Source organism: Cebus imitator, unplaced genomic scaffold, assembly GCF_001604975.1.
Source record: "Cebus imitator isolate Cc_AM_T3 unplaced genomic scaffold, Cebus_imitator-1.0 Scaffold70, whole genome shotgun sequence".
Classification (NCBI taxonomy): domain Eukaryota; kingdom Metazoa; phylum Chordata; class Mammalia; order Primates; family Cebidae; genus Cebus; species Cebus imitator.
In genome coordinates, this window is record NW_016107385.1 from 5,473,386 (window position 1) to 5,491,819 (window position 18,434).

General features: G+C 38.3%; 1 protein-coding gene across 4 annotated transcripts in view; it reads right to left on the reverse strand.

Annotated features, from left to right (window-relative positions):
* KIAA0586 (KIAA0586 ortholog) overlaps positions 1-18,434 on the reverse strand; it is a 122,112-nt gene that overhangs the window by 96,367 nt on the left and 7,311 nt on the right. For all 4 annotated transcript variants that reach the window (XM_017531046.2, XM_017531045.2, XM_017531047.2 and 1 more), the window contains exons 5-7: positions 5,629-5,803; positions 4,637-4,858; positions 1,633-1,786 (exon numbers count right to left, since the gene is read on the reverse strand). In XM_017531046.2, coding sequence (XP_017386535.1) covers positions 1,633-1,786; positions 4,637-4,858; positions 5,629-5,803 — 551 coding nt within the window. The remainder of the gene's footprint in view (positions 1-1,632; positions 1,787-4,636; positions 4,859-5,628; positions 5,804-18,434) is intronic.

Here is an 18,434-nt window from a genome sequence, read left to right on the forward strand (position 1 = left end):
AAAAAAAAAAAAAAAAAAATCATGCTTAAGAAAAACAAAATTATAAGCAAGAAATTCCCTAGAGCTGAGTTCTGAAAAAAGTGTCCACTGCTATAGAAGGCACACAGCTGGGTCATACTGAAACCGAGTTCTGGTGCTAGCTCTCACATCCTCCCTCCCAGGTCAGGCAATCTTGAGCAGGCAAGTCATACCATTCTGTGCTTCACTGTCCTTTCTTCATAACTTAAAAATGGACTCATATTAATTCACAACAGTTCTTTGTTGTTGTTGTTTGCTTGTTTTTTTTGTTTTTAAGACAGGGTCTCACTCTGTCATCCAGGCTGGAGTGCAGTTGCATGATCACAGCTCACTGAAGCCTCAACCTCCTGGGCTCAGGCAATCTTCCCACCTCAGCCTCCAAAGTAGCTGGGACTACAAGCATGTGCCACCACACCTGGCTAATTTTTTTACTTTTATGTTTAGAGACAGGGTCTCACTAAATTGCCCTTGAACTCCTGGGCTCAAGTGATCCTTTCACCTTGGCCTCTCAAAGTGCTGGCCACAAAAGTTTTACAAGGACCACTCATTTGTTGCAAAATGTAAAACACCTTATAAGCATGAGCAATCTTTAATGACTGCAGTACAACAATGTTCTAACAGATCAAGTGTTGAAAATATTGTACTATATATATCTGCATATCCCTAAAAAGATAGTCCCTCGATTATCTTTAGTTCATTATTCAAATAACAATAACTTAGAAACACATTTATTCATTTATTTTAAATACTAAAGTTTTAACAAATAAGCTATGTATTGCTTTGTTATTACAGAGTTTTAAAATTCAATCAAGATAAGCAGACTTGCATTACTAACTCTGAAAATATTTAGAAATGGTTTAAAAATGTACTCAGGCAGTTGCTCTGACAGAATCAAGAAAAATAGTAAATATGCAGTTTGTCAGAGAGCAGAATTGATCTATTTACAAGCATTTTTGATAGTAAATAATATTTTTCTAAATTTATAAGCACTCTGACAATTTATGAAGGTTATTAATTAAAACCACAGATAAGAACATAATTCATAATTTTTAAAAATTTCAGAATAACCTAAAAATTACTTGACCTAAAAACAGAACTAGTTTTGGCTGGGTGCGGTGGCTCACGCCTGTAATCCAACACTTTGAGAAGCCAAGGCGGGTAGATCACCTGAGGTCAGGAGTTCGACACTAGCCTGGCCAACATGGTGAAACTCTGTCTCTACAAAAATACAAAAATTAGCTAGGCATGATGGTGGGTGCCTGTAATCCTAGCTACTCAGGAGGCTGAGTCAGGAAAATCACTTGAACCCAGGAGGCAGAGGTTGCAGCGAGCCAAGTTCATGCCATTGCACTCCAGCCTGGATGACAAAGAGAGACTCCATCTCACCAAAAAAACAAACAAACAAAAAAACTAGTTTTAGCTAAGACAAGGTAGCCTAAGAAAATTTTAAAAAATAATAAAAAAAAAACAAACTAGATTTATTTTTTAAAATCCTATGAGTAAATTTTATAAAACAAAGACTCCTACTGATTAGGAAATATGTTTTCAGCTCATGCAGCACAAAGAGAATTCATAGCTGACATTTTTTATTCATAGAGAACTACATATTTTTACCTTGTCTGGAGGCAAATGTGTTATATGAAGATGGATTACAGCTACCAAGATTAGGGTGTTCTGGTTTTACAAAATACTTTTCCACTGCTCTGGAGGAGGGCACACTAACAGGCTGAAAACTACTAGTCTTGAGTGCAGCACTAATAAAATGAGTCTAGAAGAAATAAGATTATTTTATTGTTTTCAAATATCATTTGAAAGAGATAATAAAATACATTGAAATATTAAAGGGGTTAAACATAATTTACTATACTTAAACAATGAAAAAATACATATTACATTGCAAATATCCAGTGTAAAAGCAGCAGCAATGCCATTGGAAAGATGCAGAATTGCACTAAGCCTGACTCTGCTGTGTGACCTTAATCATTTTCCTTAACCATTCTAAACCTCAGTGCTTTCCTTTCTACCTCAGATATGGCTCAGGGGCCATTGCTGCCAGCTAAGAGAAGACCAGGAAAGACAGGCCCTCACCCTAAACCTCTACTTACATCAGAGAATTCAAAACCAAAACATTCCATCTTTTATATCCTCAATGGTAAGATCTTGTTTGAAGCAAAGGTTTGAAAATCATTGACAGTAAGTTCTCAAATAAATATCCATGCTTAGCAGCAGCAATAACATATACATTTGCACATAAATGGAAAATAGAGTGACAACATAGTTTTCAGCACTATTTATTAAAATATCTGAAATGAGGTGAGGCACAGGGGCTCATGCTGGTAATCCTAGCATGTTGGGAGGCCAAGGGGAGCAGATCACCTGAGGTGAGGAGTTCGAGATCAGCCCGGCCAACATGGCAAAACCCTGTCTCTACTAAAAATACAAAAATTAGCTGGGCATGGTGGCAGGCACCTGTAATCCCACCTACTCAGAAGGCTGAGGCAAGAGAATCACTTGAACCAGGGAGCAGAGGTTGCAGTGAGCCAAGATGGTGCCACTGCACTCCAGCCTGGATGACAGAGTGGGATTCTGTCTCTAAAATAAAATAAAATAAAATAAAAATAGAGTAAAATATCTAAAATGAGCAAGTATCTTAACTAATAAAACTGGTTTTAGGCTGGGCACGGTGACTCACACCTGTAATCCCAGCACTTTGAGAAGCTGAGGCAGGCAGATCACCTGAGGTCAGGAGTTCAAGACCTGCATGGCCAACATGGTAAAACCCCATCTCTATTAAAAATACAAAAAATTAGCTGGGCGTGGTGGCAGGCACCTGTAATCCCAGCTACTTGGAAGGCAGAGGCAGGAGAATCACCTGAACCTGAGACGCGGAGGTTGCAGTGAGCCAAGGTCACATCATCTTGTCACCTACTCCAGCCTGGGTGACAAGAGCAAAACTCCATCTCAAAAATATAAAGAAATAAATTTCACATTAATTAGAAAAAAAGTAAATTAAAACCAACACATTTACAATGCCGATCATTCACTCACTCCAAAAAATAAATAAATAAATAAATAAAGTTTACTGAGGGCTAAGTAGTGTTCTAGGACTTAGAAATTCCAAAATAGGTCAGGTACAGTGGCCCATGTCTGTAATTCCAGCACTTTGGGAGGCCAAGATGGATGGATCACTTGAGGCCGGGAGTTCAAGACTGGTCTCACCAACATGGTGAAAACCTGTCTCTACTGAAAATATAAAAATTAGCTGGGCATGGTGGTACAAGCCCATAATCCCAGCTACTTGGGAAGCTGAGGCATGAAAATTACTTGAACCTGGGAGGTGGAGGTTGCAGTGAGCCAAAATCACACCACTGAACTCCAGCCTGGGTGATAGAGACTCCATCTCAAAAAAAAAAAAAAAATTCAAAAATAAATAAGAAAAGTATGCTATCAACTTCTTGTGAGAATAACACTTTTTATAATAGCCCCAGTGTCTCATTCTCAAACAGCATTAAAAATGTTCGTTCTTTTAATTAATTAAATGCAAACGCAAATATGTATACCAGGTAGTTCTTATCCAAGGGTGTGCATCAGAATCATTATGAAGCTTTCAATGATTGCCAGGCACTACCTCAGAATTGCTGGTTCAAAATCTCTGAAAGGCCTAAGCAAGTGTGTGTGTGTATAATTTTTTTTTTTGAGATAGGGTCTCACTCTGTCATCCAGGATGAAGCACAGTTGCATTATCATAGTTCACTGTAACTGCAAATTCCTGGACTAAAGGTCTCCTCCAGTCTCCCTATCTTAAGTATCTGGGACTATAGACATATGCCACCAGGCCAGGTTTGTTTTTTTTTTTTAGAGATGAGGTCTTGCTACATTGACCAGGCTGGTCTTGAACTCTTGGCCTCAATCTATCGTCTTAGCTTGGCCTGCCAAGATGCCAAACACGAAAAGCATGAACATTTTTATAAAGTTTTGCAAGTAATTCTAGTGCACATTCCCAGACTAAAAACTGCTGATATAAACACATAGCTACAATATGATATAAGCATTTAAAAATGCGGCCAGGCATGGCAGCTCATGCATGTTACCCTAGCACTTTGGGAGGCCAAGGAAGGCAGATCACTTGAGGTCACAAGTTCGAGGCCAGCCTGACCAATATGCTAAAACCCCGTTTCTACTAAAAATACAAAAATTAGCTGGGTATGGTGGTGTGTGCCTGTAATCTCAGCTACATGGGAGGCTGAGGCGGGAGAATCTCTTGAACCCGAGAGGTGAAGGTTGTAGTAAGTGGAGACTGCACCACTGCACTTCAGCCTGAGCAACCATAGCAAGATTCCATCTCAAAAAATAAATTAATAAAAATAAAAATGATATAAACAAAAATAGTTTAAAAGGAGGAAAAACCAAATAGAGGGAGAGGTCTCACAGAACTAGTAACATTTGAGATATAACATGCAGAGTTATCCACATTAGAGGAGAACAAAGACAAGCAAATCATGATTTAAGAATTAAAACTGTTACAATCTAATGAGCTACTGCAATTATCAATGAATATTAGCTGAGAGATCCAAGTGATAAAAGATTAAGGAATCTGTACTGGCTTTATTATGGATACCTGAATATCCATTTGTTGTTGTTGTAATTTTTCAAGATTTCTTATGTGCTGCTCCATGAACACGTTCATTTGCTTTTCATGATCATGACAGTGTAGTTTCTCTTGTTTACTCTGAATGCTTGTTTGCTGCTCTGTAACACGTTGTAGGTGTTTATCAGTCTCCTGTAACTTACTAAGTAATTCTGTAACAGAATTGACTTTTGCTTCCAAATCACTCTGCACCTAAAATAAAAATATTCTTTAAATTCACATTACAGGACACCAAAAATATGTCTAATTACCAGAAATGTTATTTAAATCAGAGAAGTGATCAAATCTGAGCCTTTACCCACTAAATGTCTAATGATTTAATGCCTTTATGTTTAGAATCACAGAAATGAAAGGCAGAAGACAACTATCCTTAGGTAAATGCTTCCTCTCAAAAACAAAAATTATACCAAATCTGCCACACAGAATTTTATGGTGCCTAAAAGATACTTAAGTGGGAATTAAAAAGAAGAAAACTACTGTAAAGCAAAGCAGTTTTTGATACTTTACTAATGCAAGGCTGAGTTAGGTCAGCAGCCTTGAGTTCTAGTTTTGGCTCTGCCACTTACTCATTCCAGACTCATGTGCCTACTCTGACCTGTCTCTCTGCTTCCCCATTTAGAAAGTGACAGCCAAGGCATAGATTATCTCTAAGGTTCCTCTAGCTCACAAATAAGAATAACTAATTATCCAGGTTGCCCAGGACCAAAATGTTTCAGGAGATAGGACTCTCAGTGGTAAAACTGGGAAAGTTCTGAATTTGCTAGTGCCATCACAGTATTAGAAGGTAATTTTCACAGTTCCTGAGAAGTAATAGACAATCACAAATGGGAAAATTCTTTCAAATTGAGAGTAACTACAATGTTTCTAGTCTATAATTGGACACAACCATTTATAGAATCAGTTCTTAATAAGTACTTCTATATTCACAAAGTAGTTACGAGTATCTGGGAAGAAAAATATACCTTTATCAATGGAGCTGCGGTTGCAATGGCAGCAGCAGTTGCTGCGGCCACAGTTGTAGCTGAATCAATTCCACTGGGTGAAATTCTAGTCTCCTGAGTAACAGCATCCTTCTCTATGCCTGCATCCTCTAACAGATGTACCTTTACTTCCTTAAAAACAGGCATGCTTTGAGCTCTATAAGTAAAAAAGCAATAAAAATGTATTCAATAAACTACACATTGAATCATTTCAAGAAATACAAATGGTAATCTGCTAAAGGTGGTTTTGATTTTTTAAATTAAATCACCTATTAAACAAGGTTATTTGGTTAACAATATTTACTAAGGTCCAGGTTGCTAAGGGCTAAAGAAATAAGATAATTCCTTGAAGATAGCAATATTATTTTGGAATAAAAATTACACATATGAAAAAGGTATGGAACAATTAAAAAGACATATTATCAAGAGGTACAAATTTAAAACACTCAGTGGCTCACCCCTGTAATCCCAGCACTTTGGGATGCTGAGGCAGGTGGATCATGAGGTCAGAAGATCGAGACCATCCTGGCCAACAAGGTGAAACCTCATCTCTACTAAAAATACAAAAATTAGCAGAGCATGGTGGTATGCCCCTGTAGTCCCAGCTACTTAGGAGGCTGAGGCAGGAGAATCACTTGAATCTGGGAGGCAGAGGTTTCAGTGAGCTGAATCACGCTACTGCACTCTAGCCTGGGTGACAGAGCAAGACTCCGTCTCAAAAAAAGCAAACAAACAATAACAACAACAACAACAACAACAAAAACCACTCAGAAAAAGCTCTAAGAATTTAAGTACTAAGCTTTACTCCTAAAGGCAGACAACCCAAGAAACGCTGTTGTTTTCTTTCTTCTTTTATTATTTTGTTAAAGATTAGTCAAGTATAGTAGTGAGAAGGGGAGAAAGAGTAGAATAAGTTTGGTCTGGGCCAGGTGGGGACAGCACTTTGGGAGGCCAAGGCAGGCGGACTGCTGGAGCTCAGGAGTGTGAGACTACCCTGGGCAACATGGTAAAACCCTCTCTCTACTAAAATACAAAAAAATTCGCTGGGTATGCTGGTGCATGCCTGTAATCCCAGCTACTTGGGAGGCTGAGGCAGGAGAATCACTTAAACCTGGGCAGCAGAGGTTGCAGTGAGCCTAGATCGCACCACTGCACTCCAGCCTGGGTGACACAGCAAGACTCTGTCTCCAAAAGAATTATTAAAAAAAAAAAAGTCTGGTCTGTAACTGACTGTGAACAATCAATTGAGATAACTTATTATCTCAGACAAGCTGCTGTTTTTAAATTCTTGATAATTTTATTCTCCAAATACTTGATGTAAGAATTATAACATTATTGGCCAGGTGCAGTGGCTCACACCTGTTATCCCAGCACTTTGGGAGGCCAAAGTGGGCGGACAGCTTAAGGCCAGGAGTTCGATACCAGCCTGGGCAATGTGGCAAAATCCTAACTCTACAAATAATAAAATTATCCAGGCATGGTGGCACACGCTTGTAGTCCCAGTTACTCGGGAGACTGAGACAGGAGGATCTCATGAGCCTGAGGAGGTAGAGACTACAGTGAGTCGTGAATGCACCACTCCACTCCAGCCTGTGAGACAGAGTGAGACATCATATCAAAAAAAAAAAAATTATAGCACTATTGATGTACACTTTGCAGCTTTTTTTTTTGTCTCCTGCTTTACTTACTGAGGTGTAACTGAAATAATTGCATATATTTACAGTGTACAATGTGATATTTTAATATATGTATACATTGTAAAATGATTACAGTCAAGCTATTAGCATACCCATCCCCTCATGTAATTATCTTTTTATGTGATGAGAACATTTAAGATCTACTGTCTTAGCAATTTTGAAGCATAGAATTCATTATTAACCATAGTTACATGCTTTACAATAGATCTCTAGAATTTATTCATCCTGTCTAAGAGAAATTGTACCTTTTGACCTGTATCTCCCGCTTCCTACCCACCCCAAGCCCCTGGCAACCACGATTCTACTTTCTGCTTCTGTAAGTCTGACTTTTTCAGATTCCACATACAAATAAGAATAAATGATATTCATCTTTCTGTGCCTGGCTAACTTTACTTAGCATAATGTCCAAGAAGGATTGTTAAAACTGCTGAAAAAAAATTTCTTAATTCTAGCTCATTTAGATTTACTTAATAAATGTCACTCAAGCAGGCCGGGCACAGTGGCTCACACCTATAATTCCAGCACTTTGGGAGGCCAAGGCAGGTGGATTGCCTGCGGTCAGGAGTTTGAGACCAGACTGGCCAACATGGTGAACACTGTGTCTGCTAAAAATACAAAAAATTAGCCAGACGTGGTGGTGGGCGCTTATAATTCCAGCTACTTGGGAGGCTGAGGCAGGAGAATTGCTTGAACCCAGGAGGCAGAGGTTGCAGTGAGCCAAGATTGCACCACTGCACTCCAGCCTGGGCAACAAGAGCAAAACTCAGTCTAAATAAATAAATAAATAACACTCTGTTTATTAAAATGTTCACAAAATACACTATTAAGAAGCCTGGGTCAGGTGTGGTGGCTCACACCTATAATTCCAGCCTTTTGGGAGGCCAAGGCGGGCTGATCACCTGAGGTCAGAAGTTCAATACCAGCCTGGCCAACATGGTAAAACCCTGTCTCTACAAAAAATACAAAAATTAGCCAGGCATGGTGGCATGCACCTGTAATCCCAGCTATATGGGAGGCCGAGGCAGAAGAATCGCTTGAACCTGGGAGGTGGAGGTTGCAGCGAGTCAAGATCATGCCACTGCACTCCAGCCTGGGCAACAGAGTGAGACACTNAAAAAAAAAAAAAAAAAAAAAAAAAAAAAAAAAAAAAAAGCAGCAGCAGCCTGAATTAGCCAGGTGCTACATGACTCTAATCCTAGCACTGTGGGAGGCCGAGGCAGGAGTATTGCTTGAGCCCAGAAGTTCAAGACCAGCCTGGGCAACATGGTGAACCCTGTCTCTACAAAAAAAAATTAAAAATTAAAAAAAAAGACCCTGAAATAAAAACAAGTCCAGCAAATAGATACATATTTTCAATAAGGCATTTAATTAAATACTAAAATTAAAAAAGAAGGCTAATTTGTTCTATATTTGGTCTCAAAGAAAACAATGAAAGGAACCGCTGACAAAACTGAAGAGTCCCTAAGAAAGTCTAAGTAAAATTGGCAGGAATATATTCCATCTCCAGCTGCTGGACCAGCCCCCCTTGATTTTTAAAGGTATTACAGAACTCTTAAACTCACTTCTCTTAGATATTTCCCCATTTCTACTAAGAATATTTTTCTCTCAGTCTCAAAATGTTGAAGTCATCTTCACTTCTCTACTTGCTTACCTACCCAATTAAGGTTTGGTCAATTATTTCATCACAATCACATGAACAGTGTCATAGAATTATAGAGCGGGGAAAATTTATAGGTCTTCCATCCTAATTTCCTACAGAGGTCACAGGATATTCAAATTTCCTAATTTTACAGATGAAGAAATTGCAGTCTAGAGAGTTAACAGTATTTACTTGATCATTATCATAGAACTAGTTAGTAGTAGAGTGAGGGCCCAGTTCCCAGAGCTCTTCCCATGACACCAGAGCTTTTGCTCTCAGATTAGCATTTTTCCCTCCTCACTTCTCTCTCTCAACTATAAAGTTGCATCACTTATACTAACTATTCCATTCTTCCAGTTTCTACAAGTTTCCTACACATGTCACCATTAAAAAATCAAAAATTATTCCTTATAAAAAACTGAATTGGCTAATTTCCTGCTTGGCTTTCTACACACAAGTTTCTCCTCACTGACTCCACAAAGCATGCCATGCACACAAGTGACTCCATGCTTTTCCTCACTGTGCTCTCTCACCCTTCGTCCACCCAACTTACTACATCCTTCTCCTCCGTCAAGGTGCAATGCAAGTGTTACCTTCTTCAGGAAGCCTGTTCTTACAATACCTCCTCTTGATCTCTCCCTTCATTAACTTTTTTTTTTTTTTTTTCATTTACTATCAATGGAGGCTTGCTACTCAACCATCCCAGGGTTTAAATATCTGTACTGGACAATTTAATAATACATTGAATGTAATTAATCATTAATTCCTCCATATACATACATATTATCTCCCCAATTAAGCTGTAAGCAATCTGGGGCAAGGAATGGTAGAGGGACTTCTTTCATATCAAACAGGAACTAACAAAGGGTTAGGTATGTAGTAAGTGCTCAATATACAACTTTAACCAATTGAAGGGTAGACTATGAAAATATTATTCAGGAATTCCTTATCTTTAAGGTTTCTGCCTCAAGTCTGAAAGTGACTTATCTTTGCCTAACAAGAGAAATAATATAAGGCTAGACATAAATTTCTTTATAGGCTTTTAAATTTTATTTTTTCCAATTATTAAATTAATAAATGCTCAATGTGGCAAATGTAAAGAGCTATCAAATATAAACATCGAAAAAATGCATATAACCCTCCCATTAAGAAGCAATTATTTCATTTGTCTTCTCTTTTAGACAATTTTTCTTTATTCTTAAATCCACTGCCTATCCCAGTACTATGCTGCAAATATTCCCACCAAGGCCACTAATAATCCTTCTTGCTCAACTTAGAGTACAGTTTTCAGTTCTTACCTTCCATTACCTCAGAGCAGCATATCACACTTGGAACCTAATCCCCCTTGGCTTTGTTAACACCATACCCGCTACATCTCTACATTTCTGGGCAAACTTTCTGAGCAGCATTTAGAAGCTGACTTGCATTCTCCACATACTCCTTAAATGTTTGGTTTTCTCAGAGTCTATCCAGTCCTAGCCATCCTTCTTTTCACTGCCATAATCACTGAATCACTTCAACTATTCCCAAAGCTTAGATTTGGACTGCCATTTACATAATGATGACTTCTGCATCTTAATTTCTAGCTTGGATCCCTTTGTGAATTTGACTTTTTGATTTTTCTTTTTTTTTTTTTTTTTTTTTTTTTTTTTTTTTTAAAGACAGGGTCTCACTGTCACCCAGGCTGGAGTGCAGTAGCACAACTATGGCTCATTGCGGGTTCAACCTCCTGGGCTCAAGTGATTCTCCTGCTTCACCCTCCCAAGTACTGAGGAGTACAAGCACATGTCACCCCGCCTGGCTAATTTATTGTTTGTAGAGATAGGGTCTTGCTATGGTTACCCAGACTAATCTCAAACTCCTAGGTTCAAGTCATCCTCCCACCTCTACATCCCAAAGTTCTGGGATTATAGGCATGAGCCACTGCTTGGGAACTTCACCTTCATATTCCATTTCCTACTGAACATCTCTTACCTGCATGTCTCAGAGGAACCTCAAATCCTTGCCCATGCCCAGAATAAAACTTATCCCCCACGGATTTCCTTTCTCAATGAATAATACTACTGACAATGTATTTGTGAAAGCCAAAAATATGGGATCCATCCTTAGTGCCTTCCTTACCCTCATACCTAATTAATCATTCTTATCAATTCACTCTTCTAATAATCTTCCAAATTTGTGTCTTTCTCTCCAACTGAGCATGATTCTCACTACCATACCACCACTTAGCAGTGTATTCAGGACCAATCTAATTCATTCCTCCCTGAAAACTCCACAGCCGATAATTCATTTCCCGGACTACAGTCTAGGCTACCACGGTGTGTATTTTAAGAAATATATCTAATTCTTTAAAACTTAAGTGATTTGCCATTTCTCTTATATTAAAGACCAAATTCCTTTAGAGGAGTCGATAACCTAGTCCCTAGCTTACAACTCCAGTCACACATAAGGGAGTTCTCCCCTTGTTCCAGACACTCTGGCCAGATTCTTCATTCCTCTAAGGCTTTAGAGTACATTATAATATCAAATAAGGCAAGTTCTTCATCATTCCATTTTTGTTTTTGCTTTTCCAAATGTATCTTAGCTATTCCAAACTGACTGTATCCAATCTGGATGGATTCTTAACGCTGTGTACATGCATATACACACATATGTAGTATAAATATATATATACAATATATACACAGACACATATTTGTTTTTCTCAACTGTATGTTCTTCCAGGTAAGTTTTGGAATTACATTTCCAATTTCCATCTACCACTTATTCTCAAAATAACAAAAAAATTTAAGAGTGACCACACCAAAACATATGTTAATTTTGTTATAACTTATATTTTTACAGTACCTAGTCTTCCCATCCAAGAACATGTTGGGTCTCTTAATTTATCTTAGCCTTTGGTTATTTCCCTTGGCAAAATTTCATACTTCTTCAGATAGATTCTATAGACTTCTGGTTATGAGTATTCCCAACTTTTTTTTTTTTTTGGTGGTGACATTGCTATGGTCATTGTTATTTCATTTTATTATTGAATGTTGCTGAGTATCTGGTCACCTTCCTGAACTTTCATTAGTGTAAAAATTGAGTTATTGGTCTCTTGGATACTCTGAAAACACAGTATTTTCTACAAATTGTAATTTTGCCTCCTCTTTTTCAGTATCTAAACCTGATTTCATTTTCTTACCTAACTGTTATAGTTAAGACTTCCAAATTACATTTGAAAAATAATGGACATCTTGTCTCGTTCCCAATTTTACCGTAAAAGAGGGTATTGACTATAGGTTTACAATAAATATTGTAAGAAAGTATCATTCTGGCTGGGCACAGTGGGTCACACCTGTAATCCCAGCACTTTGGAAGACTGAGGTGGGCAGATCACCTGAGGTCAGGAGTTGGAGACCAGCCTGGCCAACATGATGAAACCCCATCTCTACTAAAAATACAAAAAATTAGCTGGGTATGGTGGCAGGTGCCTGAAATCCCAGCTCTCAGGAGGCTGAGGCAGGAGAATCACTTGAACCTGGGAGGCGGAGGTTGCAAGGAACCAAGATCATGCCATTTGGCATTCCAGCCTGGCAGACTGGATGACAAGAGTGAAATTCCATCTCAAAAAAAAAAAGAGAGAGAGAGAATGTATCATTCTATTCTTAGTTTTAAAGAAGTTTGTGATTATATGTGTCATGGTGACTGAGTATAAAATGGGTATAGACGGGAGTCATAGGGAGAGATTTGTTAAAGGATACAAAATTACAGCTACATCAGCTACTTAGGAAGAATAAGTTAGGAATAAGTTACAGCTAAATAGGAAGAATGACTATAGTCAGATGAGTATAGCTAATAATAATGTGTTATACAGTTCCAAATAGCTAAAAGGAGGATATTGAAGGTTCCTAACACAAAGAAATGATAAATGTTTCAGATGATGGATATACTAATTGCCATGATCTGATCACTATACATTACATGTGCACCACTATGTACCCCACAAACATACTGTTATTAGTCAATTTAAAAAATAAAAAATTTTAAAACATATTGGCATAAAATTTCATTAAATGTGACCATAGTGCTTGTCACATATATTTTCTTATTTGATCAAATCATATAAATATATTAATAGATCATGAATTATTATAGTAGGGCAATGGTTAAGAGCACTGTCTCTAGTGACAGACTGCCTGGGTGACTTCAACTCTTCTAGTCCATATTTGTAAGCTCGAAACATTATTAGACATGCCTTTGTAAAGACTGAGTAGTATGCAAGAAGTGCAGCCAAGTATGTTGGCTCATCTCTGTAATCCAACACCTGCAAAGGCTGAGGCGGGGGGGCTCCTTATGCACAGGAGTTTGAGACCAGCCTGGGCAATATAGTGAGACCCTATATCTACAAGAAGTAAAAAAGCTGGATGTGGTGGCACATGCCTGTAGTCCCAGCTACTCTGGGGTGGGGTTGGGGGCACCTCAGGTGGGAAGATCACTTCAGCCTGGGAGGTCAAGGCTACAGTGAGCCGTGAACCTACCCCTGAACTCCAGCCTGGTGACAGAGTGAGACCCTGTCTCAACAAAATAAAAAAACAAACAAGAAAAAACTAAAGAAGTACAGAGGACAGTGCCTCGTGGATAAGTGTTACATTAGAATTCGCTATTACCATTTTTAAAACATTGCTGCATTCCTGGGCTAAACTCTACTTAATCATTGTATATTAATCTTTTAATGTACAATAAGATATAATTTGCTTATAACTTATTTATAATAATATATCAATATAATTGTATCTTTTTCTTTAACTATTAGAATAGTATTAGATTAACTATTTTATTTCAAGAACTAGGTTTTTTTAATTACAATAGTATGATGAAAATATCTCTGATGGAACTAATTGTTAGGTGTTAATACTTGGGCTAGGTTAGCATCATAAAATGACATGAGTGGCATTCTTTGCTTTTCATTTTTCTGAATCAGAATATACAGCATGATCATAATCTGGTTCTTAAAATTTTTCAGGAACTCAAACAAAATCACGACTGCTTTTGGAGGCTGTTCTTTGAAGGTTTCTTTCAATTTACTTCCCAGTAGCTAACCTATTAAAATCTTCTTAGATATATGGTTATTTTTGGTGAGTTATTTCTTTCATCTAGATTTCTTAATTTGTCACATTTAAGTACACAGTATTCTTACCATAGTATTTGCTTTTACCTTCTCTAAATCTATTATGTCCTCTTTTTATTTCTAACATGCATTCTCTCACCAGTTTTCTGACTTGGACTTGTCCGGGATTTGCTTATTACACTGACATACTTCTAGAACTAGTTGAAAACATTCTACTGTGTTTGTTTTCTTTTATCTGGTATACTTGATTTCTTCTTTTTTCCCTGCTTTTTTCCCTATCATTCAGCATCTGTCTGTCTGTCTGTCTGTCTGTGTATTTTTCTACCGAGACAATGTCTCATTCTGCCACCCAGGCTGGAGAGCAGTGACATGAACATAGCTCACGGTAGCCTCAAACTCCCAGGCCCAAGAGATCCTTCCACTCAGCCTCCCAAACTCCTGGAACTATAGACACACACCACCATGCTGGTTAATAAAAAAAAAAAAATTTTTTTTTTGTAGAAATGAAGTCTCACTATATTGCCCAGACTGGTCTCAAACTCTTGGGCTCAAGTGATCCTCCTGTCCTGGATTCCCAAAGTGCTAGTGAGCCACCATGCCCAGCCTCCTTCAGGTTTTATAAGAAATTATTTTCCTGCTAAATTTCTAAAATTAACTGCTCATACTCTTTGACCTCAAATTTCCATATGCTGTAATTTGATTTAAAAAGGTGGTATAGGCCGGGCATGGTGGCTCACGCCCGTAATCCAAGGACTTTGGAGGCCAAGGCGGGCGGATCACCTGAGGTCGGGAGTATGAAAAACGGGTAAATTTGTAGATTAAAAGAAACTGAAGGCTATTAGCATGGTGGCTCACACCTGTAATCCCAGCACTTTGGAAGGCCGAGGTGGGCAGATCACCTGAGGTCAGGAGTTTAAGACCAGCCTAACCAATATGGTGAAACCTCATCTCTACTAAAAACACAAAAATTAGCCAGGGATGGTAGTGCATGCCTGTAATCCCAGCTACTTGGGAGGCTGAAGCAGAAGAATTGTTTGAAGCCAGGAGATGGAGGCTGCAGTGAGCTGAGATGGCACCACTGCACTCCAGCCTGGGCAAGAGAGCAAAACCCTGTTTCAAAGAAAAAAAAAAAAAAAAGTAAGAGATATATCATTCAAATGTAAAGTGTAGCTCTTCCTTAGATCCTAATGCAAAATTAAACTAACCACAGGGTGGTGGCTCACACCTGTACTCCCAGTACTTTGGGAGGACAAGGCTGGTGGATCACTTGTGAGACCTCATCTCTATAAAACATTTAAAAAAAAAAAAAAAAAAGGATCACCAGAGGTCATTAAGATCATCCTGGACAACAAACATTTTTGAGAGACTATGTCATTAAAAAAAAAAAAAAAAAAAGCAAGGCATGGTGGTGTATGCCTATAGCCGAAGCTACTCAGGAGGCTGAGGCAGCAAGATTTCTTGAGCCTGAAGTTTGAGGCTGCAGTGAACCACAATCACACCACTGCATTCCATCCTAGGTGACAGAGAAAGCCTGTCTCCAAAAACAAAAACAAAACCCAATCCCAAAACAAAACAAAAATTAACCATTTAAAAAAAAATGATGAGACAATGAGAAAAACTTGAATACTGACTCAATATTTGATAATATTAAGAAATTGTTAATGTTTTAGCACAATAGTAATATTATGCTAATACTTTTTAAAAATTATCTTTCAAGTACATAAAATAAGTAAAGAAAGGAGAAGAAAAACAAAATAAAACAAAACAAAAAAAACAAAAAAAAATACGTAAAGATAAAATGCAATGACTTCTGGGATTTGTTTTATAATAATTCCTGGGTGTGCAAGGTGGTTACAAATGAAACAAAATGCTAATGATTGAAGCTAAACTATGAGAAGATGAGAGTTCATCACATTATCCTCTCTACTGCTATAAACATTGAAACTTTTTAAAAGAAAAAGATTTTTTAAGTTTACAGCTATTATGTAAACCAATATAGAGAGTAACTATAATTTGCGGAAGGGAGAAAAAGTAACTTAAGACAGCTAAAACTTATCGTAGTAGAATAAGTGCAGTCTACACTTATTTGTTGTTGTTGTTTTTCACAACTCAGTATAGACAGAATCTTTTTTTTTTTTTTTAAAGATGGAGTTTCACCATGATGGCCAGGCTGGTCCTGAACTCCTGACCTTAGGTGATCCACCCACCTCGGCCTCCCAAAGTGCTAGGATTACAGGCGTGAGCCACCGTGCCCGGCTGAATTTTTTTTTTTTTTTAAAGGAGAAGGGGTCCCACCATGTTGCCCAGGCTGGATATAAACTCCTGAGCTCAATCGACCCTCCTGGCTCAGCCTCTCAAATAGAGAGGATTACAGGCATGTGCCACTGTGCTTGACTTACATTTAATAAATCAAAACTAGTACTGTAAATATATTACTTTGATTTATGAAATCACCTCTCAGAGGAAAGAGGTAAAAGAATTAAAAGCAGCTGCCTCTGGGGAATAGGCCTAATTGTTAACGAAATAGTGGGGCAGAAGATGGTGGTTTTTTCATTACAAGTTTTTCATACTATTTGATTTTAAAACTCTTTATGTTTATTATCTACATTAAACATTTTTAAAACTAACTTAAAAATAAATGTGTATACTTTGCCCAAAAAAATTGGTCCTATTTAGTCTATTTAGCACATATGCCTTGAATTTTATTTCAACCAATATTGATATTGCTAATTCTTGTTTCTTTTTATTTGATTTCTCCTCAAAATACTTTGTATTTTTATTTTCAGCCTGTTTCATTTTAAAGGTATATCTCTTGAGACAAAATTAGACTCCCTTTTAGCCCAACATTGAGAGTCTTTTTTTTTTTTTTTTTTNTTTTTTAATTGAGACGGAGTTTCACACTTGTTACCCAGGCTGGAGTGCAATGGCGCGATCTTGGCTCACCGCAACCTCCACCTCCTGGGTTCAGGCGATTCTCCTGCCTTAGCCTCCCAAGTAGCCGGGACTACAGGCACGCGCCACCATGCCCAGCTAATTTTTTGTATTTTTAGTAGAGACGGGGTTTCACCATGTTGACCAGGATGGTCTCGATCTCTTGACCTCGTGATCCACCCGCCTGGGCCTCCCAAAGTGCTGGGATTACAGGCGTGAGCCACCGCGCCCGGCCTGAGAGTCATTTTTATAGTTTTGTTTCAGTTATTATTCTCCACAATGCCATTACCTTCTCATAGAGTCTCCTTAGTTGTTTTGTCTTTTAAAAAATTCTGTTCATGAGGCCAGGCATAGTGGCTCACACCTGTAATCCCAGAACTTCGGGAGGCCGAGGCAGGCAGATCACCTGAGGTCGAGAGTTCGAGGCCAACCTGACCAACATGGAGAAACCCCATCTCTACTAAAAATGCAAAATTGGCCAGGCGTGGGGGCACATGTCTATAATCCCAGTTACTTGGGAGGCTCAGGCAGCAGAATCGCTTGAACCCAGGAGGTGGAGGTTGCAGTGAGCCAAGATCACACCATTGCACTCCAAATTGGAAGGCAAGTTTATAAAGTCCCCATTGTGGTTACAAGCTGCTACTTCATCCACTAAGGGTCTGCTGGATAGACGTGGTCATTGCTTTCTATCCAAAAGAGTCAGATGTAATCTGCAATTTTCAGTTCAAGTAGAGAAGATGACAGATTACACCATGCTCTCACTAGTGCTTTTTCTTATATATTTAGAAATTTCTGATATAATTTACCATCTAAATGCCTCTCCTAACTGCCATATTATGTACTGGGAATTTTAGTGCAAACAAATATAAAAAGTAAAAACCTGATGGGACCAAAGAAACCAGCTGTGAAACTCTGGCTAGCTCAGATCATACCTTTGCAATTTAGGAGTAGTATTTATTTTTTGTTACTCCAGTGCTTCCCAGAACATAAGTAAACCATAGAAAACTGCTAGTGGAAAAAGAATAAGTATTATATTTTAATAGTTGCATATTTATTAAATTTAATTAATTTATTTATTTGAGACAGATCTAGCTCTGTTGCCCAGGCTGGAGTACAGTGGTGCGAGTGGCACCATCTCAGCTCACTGCAACTTCTGTCTCACAGGCTCAAGCAATCCTCCCACCTCCTGCCTCCCAAGTTGTTAGGACTACAGGTGTACACCACCATGCCTGGCTAATTTTTGTATATTTTTGGGGTACAGATATGGTTTTGCCGTGTTGCCCAGGCTGGTCTCAAACTCCTGGGCTCAAGCGATCCACCCACTTCAGCCTCCCAAAATGTGCTGGGATTATAGGTATGAGCCACCACACCTGGCCTGTTTGTTTGTTTGTTTATTTATTTATTTAGGCTA